Consider the following 10060-nt stretch of genomic DNA (forward strand, 5'->3'; position numbering starts at 1 on the left):
TTCATATATTCAATTAAATATTGTTATATTTATGAACATATTACCCTGCCGCTAGACCGTAAACCGCTCATGATCTGTTGACAAACAAAGACATTTTCTAAGAATTGTTTTTAATTCACACGGCTTTCTTATCAATTAATTCAATTGGACACCGGAATGACCCATACGTATATTTGTATAGTAGAGGAATTTCCGGCAATATAGTTCATTAGACATGTGCTAACAAATATATTTATAAGTACACCAGTGTATGTACACTATATTTATATAATAAATTTAATAGTCAAAACTGTGTATAAAAGTTAACATTTATAAAAGCATCAGTTCGAAACTGAGCCACTGCGTGGACCTTAATAATCCGCAGCAGTATTTGATAAATAATCCCTGCGTCCAATATTTGAAGCTTGTTTGCTTTGCACAGCTTCCAGTTTTGGACACTCAGTGATACGATGACCCAAACCACCACAATAACTGCAACCATGTGAATCACCGAGATCCAAGTAGTTTTCTGCCTCTGGGCACAGCTCATTGAGAAATTCGGGTACTTTTTGCTTAGCTTCGATTAATAGATGTTTCAAATCCAACAACACAGATTGTTCGGCAGTTTTATTGATGAATGTGGTGGCAAGTCCTTTCGTATTCGAACGTCCAGTACGACCAATGCGATGCACATAGTTTTCTACGTCGTCAGGCATATCATAGTTGATGACATGTTGCACATTCGGGAAATCCAAACCTTTTGAGGCAACATCGGTAGCAACCAGCACGTCCTTTTTACCCTCACGATAAGCTTCGACTGCACGTGAACGTTCTTCTTGATCCTTACCACCATGAATTGCTACAGCTTCAACGCCTAAAAATGCCGATTCTTATTGTATAGTTTATCGTTATAAAAATAGCAAAAAATCATTGAAAATTACCCTTGAGTAGCAGATATTCATGTATGCAATCGACATCCTGTTTCTTCTCAGCGAATATAAGCACTGGTGGTGCAGTTTTCTGCAGACAATCCAGAAGGTGTACCACTTTCGCCTCTTGCTTAACATACTCCACTTCCTGTGTCACATTCATCGAAGCCGCACCGGCACGTCCCACATTGATAGTTACCGGTTTTACCAAAGCTGAGCGGGCGAAATTTTGTATTTTCTTTGGCATAGTAGCGGAGAAGAGTAGTGTTTGACGTTGTCCACGGAAGAAAGAAAATATAGTACGTACGTCTTCTTCGAAACCCATGTCTATCATACGATCAGCTTCATCCATACATAAATAACGGCATATATCTAAAGTGGCCATTTTCTTTTCCAACATGTCCATTAGACGACCTGGTGTCGCAACCATGATGTGCACTCCTCTCTGTATAACTTCCATTGCGCTTGAAACTGGTAACCCGCCAATGGCCAAACAAGCACGTATTTCAGGCATACCACATTGTTGCAAGTGTTTACTGTAATGCTGCAATATTATTACAAAATATAACTTAGTAAACAATTCGTTATATGCAATCGTTTGGACTTACCATAATAATATCGTATGTTTGTTTTGCCAATTCGCGAGATGGACAAATTATAAGCCCATAAGGACCCTCGTTTCTTTCGAAAGGCAGTCGATATTCTTGCTCTAATGCAAACATTATAATAGGCAACACAAAAACTAATGTCTTTCCCGAGCCAGTAAATGCGATACCAATTAAATCGCGACCAGAAAGTACGGCCGGTATACCTTGAACTTGAATTGGCGTCGGCTTTTTAATGCCCTTTGCGGACAACCCGTTTAGTATGCCTTTAGGAAATTTCATTTCACGAAAGCTGCGTATGGGTGGTGCTACATCATCGCCTTCAACAAGTATTCTTAAACGTTTGCGTATTGCATTGCGTCGCTCTTCTGTCATAACCGCCAGATAACGTGGTGGACGCCAACTAGTTTTGATAGGGTCTTCATACTGAATACCTTTGGCCAATTCAGCAACACCCATTAAAGCTTTTTGTTGTGTCACACTTTCCAAAATCTTCTCCTCTTCCTTAAGCTGTTTCTCCACAGCGCTTATCTTCTTTGCCTCAGCGATCTTTTTTAATTCCGTATGTTGATCAAGTAAACTAATATTGTACTTACGCCCCCATAACTCGGCTTCATTAGCACCTTGGGACTCTTCGTCACCTTCATTTTCACTGGAGGATTTCGGTTGTGTTGATGCTTCCGAGGCGAGCTGTACAATTCTACCAAGTTTCATTAACTGCTGTTTTTTACGCTCTTTAACAGGAACATAAGGTACATAAGCATCGTCTTCGTCATTATCTGAATTGTTTTCATTTTCCTCGCGACGATATCGTTTAGTTTGTGGAACTTCTGTCATTTCTCCAACTTGTTTACAAAATTTTAACATAAATGTTATCGGAGCAGATGTTTGTAGATCTTATATTTTGCGAAATTCGCGTCTTCACTTTGACATCTATGAACGGTGATGCCAGATATAATCCAACTTGTTTACAAAATTTTAACATAAATGTTATCGGAGCAGATGTTTGTAGATCTTATATTTTGCGAAATTCGCGTCTTCACTTTGACATCTATGAACGGTGATGCCAGATATAATTTATATGGTTACAGAATCCCGCAATAAGATACAAGTTTACTAGGACCGTTTCTCCTGAACCGATTTAAAACAAATAGCTATTTTCGATGTATATTAATAAAAATTAACATTTAACGGATGCGGAAACTGAAACGGATCTACATATATAATAAAAGTGCATCAAGTAAAAACATGTCGATAAAAATACACCCTAAAAAAGTTTTGTGAACATATTGAAGAATAGTTGCTCAGATATTTTATAGGGAAATGCCATCCTGGGTTGGATCGGCATTCTTGTATACACCTATTTTCACCATTTGACAATTCTATTAGAATCTGCAATCCCAAAACTAGCCACTATCGTGGTGAAGCCATAGCCTACATAATGTTGAGATATATGTTGCCACTTAAAAACAATTCTTTTTACGAAATTTAAAACAATAATTTCGCTAAATATGGCAGCATCAAAAAATGTGTAGTTTGGCATTTCATTTCATACAGTACTTCATTAATTTTTCATTTGCTTTATGCATCGTGTTGATAAAATTTTTTCCACGGTATAAATACTTCGTTTTTCCAGTAAATATACATTAATTGCTTTTATCACCGTAATTACACGTCGAAAAATAAACATCCAAAATGGCTATGTCAAAAACAACAAATACCTACAACAGGCAAAATTGGGAAGATGCCGAATTTCCAATCCTGTGTCAGACATGCCTTGGCGACAATCCTTATGTGCGTATGATCAAAGAACGTTTTGGTAAGGAGTGCAAGATTTGCACGCGACCCTTTACTATATTTCGATGGTGCCCTGGAGCGCGTATGCGTTTTAAGAAGACAGAAATTTGTCAAACATGTGCTCGTCTGAAAAATGTATGCCAGACATGTCTGCTGGACTTGGAGTACGGACTGCCGATACAAGTTCGTGATGCTGCACTTAAAGTAGCCGATACCATTCCGCAGAGTGATGTAAACAAGGAATACTATATACAGAATATAGATCGCGATTTAGCCGATGGTGATGGTACTGAGGCGGCGGGTGCAGTTGGTCGTTCATTGGCCGCAAACGAGATGTTGGCAAAACTTGCACGCACAGCTCCTTATTATAAACGTAATAGACCACATATTTGTTCATTCTGGGTCAAAGGTGAGTGCAAACGTGGCGAAGAGTGCCCATATCGTCATGACAAACCCAATGAACCCGATGATCCACTTTGTGAGCAGAACATAAAAGATCGTTACTATGGGCGCAACGATCCGGTTGCTGAAAAAATTATGAAACGGGCAGCTACTTTGCCCACACTGGAACCGCCAGAAGATCGAAATATTACAACTTTATATGTGGGTAATTTGCCCGAAGAAATAACAGAACCCGAATTACGTGACCACTTCTATCAGTATGGCGAGATTCGATCTATTGCTTTAGTTCCACGGCAGCAATGTGCGTTCGTTCAGTATACGAAGCGTGGAGCAGCCGAACTAGCAGCTGAACGTACATTTAACAAATTAGTGCTGCACGGACGTAAATCAACGATCAAGTGGGCACATTCCCAAGCAAAACAAACTGGATTAGCAAAAACAGATAGACGTTTTGATGTGCCCGCCGTACCGCCAACTCCTGTGGCAAATCCGAATGATTTCTTCAATCTTCAGCAAGAACAGGTCACCGTGTTACCTCCTGGTATGAAGCTACATCAAATACCACCAAGTCTTATACCTGCGTCGTCGTATCAAATGTATTCACAGGCTTACGCAGCCCCATACTCAAATATTCCAATCCCATCTACCTCCGGCGCGGCTCTGGACGCTATTCCTCCACCACCAACTGGCGGTGCACCAGGACAAGTACACTATCCTAGTCAGGATCCCAGTCGTTTGGGTGCAGTGAAAAAGTAACAGTAATAACTTTAATACAATTTGCTTTGTATACATACACAATATTCGTTTAGAACATTTAAAAAAAAAAAGAGATTAATTTCAATAATTCGTAATTTTTATTATAAAACTTTACTTTAGATGTATATGTATACTTAGTTGGGAGGGTGCAGGGCAACGAACTACAACTTCCTGAATCTTTACATATCCAAATCTAATTTTTCAGTGTGTTCTGGATAGAAACGAGCTTTCGCCTCTGGAACTTGTACAAAATACTTATCCATATAGCTGGGGTTCTTTTTTAATAAAATTTCATTTAGAATTTGCTCGTTGGTAATAGTCTTCTTAGATATAACCAGACGACGTTCTGCATCTTTTCCATGGCTAGTTGACTTTAAATTGAATTTTCCAGCAATTCTAAAGTTGGAAAAGATAAAAATAGGTTTTGAAGAAAAAGTTATAAGAACATCTTACTCGTGGAGCATTGCCCGTTCTTCCTTTGTAAAAGATGGCTCAAATTGCAGTTCACGTATGTCTTCGGATTCAAGATAATTCTGTAATATCTGTCTAAAATATTTGCGATCTAGTTTACAAGACTCGTTCCCGAGACCTGCGCGATTATTTTTTAGCAAGTATCCCACTGGCTCTTCACGGCCTTGTGTTTTGGAGCCTAAGCCGCCACCGGTCCAACCCATTAGCTTCATCATTTTATAGCCTTTATTAGACGCATCTAATTTTTTATCTTCTGCATTATCAGCCTGCTGTTTTACAACTCCACAAACGATCTCATTATTGGATTTATTTATTTTTATTGTATCACGCAGTGGATTTGGCTAAGAAGTGCATTTTCAATCATAATTACGGTATAATATTACGCAAAATGTTACCTTTATTGAATAACATTTCTTTTGCAGCACATCTAAGGCATTGTTGAAAACTTGCGCCTTTGCTGCTTTCAGGTTTTCCTCGCATGCATCGCTTACCAACTTTCCATTTAAGAACATATTAATTTTTCTAAAGAACGGTATTTCTTAGATTATATAATATTTCAAACAAATCAATTTACAACGTACTTTCTATCATTTGGGCATTCGACTTCCTCTTCTTCATATTCAATATTACATCGCTGGGCAGACATACGCAAGCAATTGCGCCCACCGATTAAAAATAATACAAGTTTACCGAACGGTAGGCCTTCAAAGAGATTATTACTTTTATGCATTCCAGATAATTTGCTGTTATCAGAATTATTTCGATTAAGATTTTGTTGCTTTCCTGAATGTCCACCCGACCTAGCTGCAATTGTTCATGGGTATGGGTATACGAAGAAAATATTTTATTGGACTATATTCTAGGCAGCAAGTACTCACATAAATTCTTAAGACTAAAACGTTATTTTGAGTTTGTAGTTTTTTATCGTCTACCTTTGACGCGTGCCTCAGCTGCTTCTGAAGCTGCTACAAAAGTACGCTTAAGCCGCGTCTCTCGACTTTTCCTATAATCTTTTACAACTTCTTTCGACAACTCGGCCACCAGTTGCATGGTCTCGGATGGATATCGGCAACCCATAAACTCCATATTCGTAAACACTGCAGCAAGGCACACGAGGCGATCTTCCGGGAATTTATCTTTATGCAGCTCCATAAAGTGGCGTCTCATTTGCCAATGCTCGTCACTTTCATGATCAGCGCGGTAATAGTCAATATCCCAGTCCGTGGGGAATTCTTCATTGTTTTTAATCTTCTTTGATGAACTCGCCATAAAATATCAGTTAAAATTTACAGTTTTTATGTTTTGGTCAGAGCAATGAAAATGCGGCTAGACAAAATTCGGTATAAAGAAAACATGAAAAAACCACATGAAGCATTTTGGCTGTGTTCACTTGACATTCCGTACTCGGTAAGTCATTATTATTCAACTAAAGGCCCATTCACATACAACTTTGCTCGACTATGACAGTTCATATTAAAGAAACAATATAAAGATATTATAACAATATTAGCTGCTTTTGTTGGGGCTTGTTTCGTTTCGCTTCGATATAAATGTACTTGTGCAAAGGCATACATCGAACTTTTCTTCGTAAGCAGATGTCAGACGTTAAACGAAACAAAAGTTTTTTGTAAATCAGCCATAAAGGTTCTCATGTAACACGCGATTGTATTGTTAACCTTATAAATTGTAAAATATTAATCAAACTCAGAATACTGATGTAAGGTAGGGGTAAAATTTATTATTCTCAAGTTAATATTCTAAAATTTTCCAGTTCATTGCTAAGAAATATGAACTCAAGCAATTATTTGCAACACAGCAACCCTGCGGCAAACGGGTTGTGAACCCAAAAGAAAATATGTCAACATTTTTGACAGATCAATATTACGGCAAAAACCAAAAAATCAAAAAGTTAGAAGTGTTTTTGTTTATCAATGTGGTTACAAAATAAATAATATTTTAAATAAACTTTTATAATTTGAAACGCTATTCCTATAAAACACATACTTTATTTATAAATGTATTGTTTTGTGATATGAGGTATTAAAATATACTCTTTATTTGGTGTTCACGACTTTTCTACAAACAAAAGCTTTAACATGGATACTGCTGTTCTTGTAAATATTGAAAACTTCATTCAACCCCAAAAACCATTAGTAGCTCATCAGGTAATGTTATAATATTAATAAAATATCTATTGTTGAAAAATTTTATTAGCTATAATATCTTTAAAGATGTATGTGACCGAGATTCCGGACATGATAGTCATAGAAACAAGGTTTATAACACGTCAAATGGCAGAAGCAGAGGAAATATTGTTGCCACAAACATTGATACTCTCTTCCGAAAATATTAATATACAGGAAAAACCTCAAAATGGCGTTTTTCATATTTTTCATAAAACCAAAGATGCAGGCGTTATGGTAGAAGTCGATATTGCTCATAAATCTATTCAGACTGATAGCCGTAACCCACTACGAAATCGTGAACAGCAGACCATTAAGTTTTTTAACCAACAAGATATAGGCATCCAATGTGATATTGAAAATGACATAAACAGTGAAATAATGCCAATGGATAGTAACCCACTGGAGGAATGTGAAACCGATGAATATCATTTATTTTTAGATTTTGTGGAAAAAAATACCTATCTCTACAGGAATAACAAAAAAGAATGCATAGTGTGTGGTGAAATTTGTTCTAATTCAAAACAAACACTATCACATATGGCGACACATTGGGGTCCGCCGGCGCTTTGCGAACTTTGCGGCCAAAAATTTGAACATGCAAATCTTTTAATAATCCATAAATGTACCAACAAAGCAACAAAGATAAAAATGAAGCGACTTTTTAAACAATGCCCGTTATACTCATGTGGAGTAATTGTTAAATCAAAAATTGATTTATATGATCATATTAAAGAACACTTTGGTTTGCTTACCTACCGGTGTTTAGGCTGTAAACAGAAGTTTAGAAAAAGGAAGGAGCTGCTACATCACTCAACAGTACAAAAAACGTGCTTGCCAAAGTTCTGGCGATTACCTTTGTTCCAAAAAAAATTAAGTCAAACAAAAAATGGTAAACTTCGCCGAAAACATATTTTAAGCATTAGAAACAAGCAACATTTACGACTGTATTTTCGAAAAAAATTGCGTTGTCATATTTGTTTACTTAAATGTTTAAATGTGTCTATATTTGCAAAACACCGTAAAAGATGTGTAAAAAAATTTAGTGAAAGGTTAGAAAAGTTGAAGTAATAGATAATTGGTGACTAAAAGTTCTAGCGGATGGAAATAAACTAGTTATCAACTATAATATGCTAGGCTATGACATTTAATTCCAAATAATTTATTGATAATAATAGGTATTTATTAAATAAAATCAGAATTACGCTTTATGTGTAACTTAAACGTTTTTTGTTTTACTTTTATTCGTTTCTCAATCTATACATCCCAACAAATTAATAAATATTTTACAACTAGGCTACGCCATGCGCTTTGCTTATACCTTCAAACAACTGCCGTTTCTCGGCATTGATTTCCTTAATTGTTTGTGTTGCTAATTCCAACTGAACTTTCTTAAGAGCATGTTTACTAATGTAATCTTCTATGAAGGGTAAGCACAAGTCATCCATTTCAAAATCAACTTGTGTTTTGCCAATAGCCGATTGTATATCCTCTTTAACGTCACTCGATGTACGTTTTAGTGCCTTTTCAAGCTCCTTCAATGCCAAATCATCTTTAGGCTTAATTTCATCAATTTGTTTCAAAATATTTTTATAATTCGGTTCCATATCGTGTAACTTATATAACAGTGCAATGAGTTCGGCTGCATTTTGCAGATAATCCCTTCTCACCATATCGTAAAGCAAATCGTCAATGCAACGATGCCAAGCAAAGAAGAATGTCATTGGACCAAAATGTCTCGTAGAACGTAATACATCAAATTGCTTGGTTTCGTTGATGTGTTGATATACGCGGCTGCTAATGGTGTGGAATTCGGGTTCGAAAGGGTCAAATTGCACAACCATACGATTCAAAATGAATAAATATTTTTGTTCATCCAAACAACGTTGTAAATGCTCATCTTCAAACATACGTGGAATACGAATACTACGTCCAGTAAGTGGAAAATATAATTGATGCATTCGTTTAGTTATCTCCATTGGTGCGTGCTCTAGCGTGCCGTCGGTTTGACGAACAACAACTTTTCGTTCTGTCTGCCGTAATCCGTATGTTATATCTGTAATAACATATTTTGTGTCTGAGAAGCCGCTTAACGCACTATCTTTGGATATGATTCGCCGTTCATCCTTCTTCATTTGTACGACAGGGGGCATTTGCAAACGTTTTTTCGCACGTTCAATACTCTTACGAAACTCATCTTCAAGCATGTCCATCGTCATGAGTTTGTAGTCCACCGAGTTGTCTGGCACTGTTGTCTTCTGAAAAATTTTTTCGAGCTGTAGTTGTGTCATGGACTGCAGCAGCTTTTGTGTTTCAGGATCGGTGAATTGTGGTTGTGGATCTCGATCATAAAGTAAAGTTGCAGAGGCTGTGCCCGTATTGCCACTTGAAAAGGCTGCTCGTTGCAAAGCATGAAAGCTCGTTCGCAGGTTAGCATAGTTATATATTTGACGCAGGAACATTATTGTATATATTTTATGTTAGAATTTAATTCACTTTTTAATGAAAGTATGAAGCCACAAATTTCACTAAATTAATAGAAACAAACAGCTGTTAACTCATTGCATGCGACTGATTACAGCGAAAAATTAAAAGTTATATCGAGCTACAAAATCTATCGAATAGACAACTCGAAATCAATCGATATTAACAATGGTATGTTATGTTCTTATGTTAACTTTTTAACATATTTTTTAATGTTATTAACAAATAAAAAGCAAAGTTACAGATTATGTAAATTACTGAACACAAATATATAAAATTAAATGTAATTGTAAATTTTTTTCGTATTGCATATTGGAAAAGGTAGTATATATTAACTATGAATAAAACATAGTGAACATAAATAAACTACAAACGTATGATGTCATATTTGCAAAATTTATGTTTTAAATTATTAATTCTATTTGGTTTTAAGATTAATTTTTCGTAAAAATAT

General features: G+C 36.3%; 5 protein-coding genes across 5 annotated transcripts; 2 read left to right on the forward strand and 3 right to left on the reverse strand.

The window, feature by feature from the left end:
* Positions 1–253: 253 nt before the first annotated feature.
* Positions 254–2437, reverse strand: LOC126760581 (ATP-dependent RNA helicase abstrakt). Its single transcript, XM_050480327.1, has 3 exons — positions 1517–2437; positions 921–1452; positions 254–853 (listed from the first exon to the last, which is right to left on the reverse strand). The coding sequence occupies exons 1-3, from the start codon at positions 2378–2380 to the stop codon at positions 351–353; spliced, it is 1899 nt and encodes a 632-aa protein (XP_050336284.1). The 5' UTR covers positions 2381–2437; the 3' UTR covers positions 254–350.
* A 643-nt stretch (positions 2438–3080) lies between these two features.
* Positions 3081–4556, forward strand: LOC126753801 (pre-mRNA-splicing factor RBM22). Its single transcript, XM_050465503.1, has one exon. The coding sequence runs from the start codon at positions 3209–3211 to the stop codon at positions 4466–4468; it is 1260 nt and encodes a 419-aa protein (XP_050321460.1). The 5' UTR covers positions 3081–3208; the 3' UTR covers positions 4469–4556.
* On the reverse strand, positions 4544–6298 carry LOC126753788 (NF-kappa-B-repressing factor). The gene is made up of 5 exons (XM_050465493.1): positions 5872–6298; positions 5521–5743; positions 5335–5461; positions 4922–5280; positions 4544–4864 (listed from the first exon to the last, which is right to left on the reverse strand). Exons 1-5 carry the CDS (start codon positions 6206–6208, stop codon positions 4648–4650), a joined length of 1263 nt encoding a protein of 420 aa, XP_050321450.1. The 5' UTR covers positions 6209–6298; the 3' UTR covers positions 4544–4647.
* A 527-nt stretch (positions 6299–6825) lies between these two features.
* LOC126753818 (zinc finger protein 354A) lies at positions 6826–8346 on the forward strand. Its single transcript, XM_050465529.1, has 2 exons — positions 6826–7104; positions 7171–8346. Exons 1-2 carry the CDS (start codon positions 7036–7038, stop codon positions 8191–8193), a joined length of 1092 nt encoding a protein of 363 aa, XP_050321486.1. The 5' UTR covers positions 6826–7035; the 3' UTR covers positions 8194–8346.
* Positions 8324–9713, reverse strand: LOC126753811 (28S ribosomal protein S22, mitochondrial). Its single transcript, XM_050465515.1, has one exon. The coding sequence runs from the start codon at positions 9582–9584 to the stop codon at positions 8415–8417; it is 1170 nt and encodes a 389-aa protein (XP_050321472.1). The 5' UTR covers positions 9585–9713; the 3' UTR covers positions 8324–8414.
* Positions 9714–10060: the final 347 nt, after the last annotated feature.

This window comes from Bactrocera neohumeralis, chromosome 2 (genome assembly GCF_024586455.1).
Source record: "Bactrocera neohumeralis isolate Rockhampton chromosome 2, APGP_CSIRO_Bneo_wtdbg2-racon-allhic-juicebox.fasta_v2, whole genome shotgun sequence".
Taxonomy (NCBI): domain Eukaryota; kingdom Metazoa; phylum Arthropoda; class Insecta; order Diptera; family Tephritidae; genus Bactrocera; species Bactrocera neohumeralis.

Bases quoted from the DNA above. Each gene is read 5' to 3' on its own strand.
- LOC126760581 (XM_050480327.1), bottom strand. From the start codon at position 2,380: ATGTTAAAATTTTGTAAACAAGTTGGAGAAATGACAGAAGTTCCACAA. The intron at 1,453-1,516 runs GTAAGTCCAAAC...ATAATATTGCAG, and splicing joins AAACATACGATATTATTATG to CATTACAGTAAACACTTGCA. The intron at 854-920 runs GTAATTTTCAAT...CGGCATTTTTAG, and splicing joins TGAATATCTGCTACTCAAGG to GCGTTGAAGCTGTAGCAATT.
- LOC126753801 (XM_050465503.1), top strand. From the start codon at position 3,209: ATGGCTATGTCAAAAACAACAAATACCTACAACAGGCAAAATTGGGAA.
- LOC126753788 (XM_050465493.1), bottom strand. From the start codon at position 6,208: ATGGCGAGTTCATCAAAGAAGATTAAAAACAATGAAGAATTCCCCACG. The intron at 5,744-5,871 runs GTAGACGATAAA...GAACAATTGCAG, and splicing joins AGCTGAGGCACGCGTCAAAG to CTAGGTCGGGTGGACATTCA. The intron at 4,865-4,921 runs GTAAGATGTTCT...TTCCAACTTTAG, and splicing joins GAACGGGCAATGCTCCACGA to AATTGCTGGAAAATTCAATT.
- LOC126753818 (XM_050465529.1), top strand. From the start codon at position 7,036: ATGGATACTGCTGTTCTTGTAAATATTGAAAACTTCATTCAACCCCAA. The intron at 7,105-7,170 runs GTAATGTTATAA...ATATCTTTAAAG, and splicing joins AACCATTAGTAGCTCATCAG to ATGTATGTGACCGAGATTCC.
- LOC126753811 (XM_050465515.1), bottom strand. From the start codon at position 9,584: ATGTTCCTGCGTCAAATATATAACTATGCTAACCTGCGAACGAGCTTT.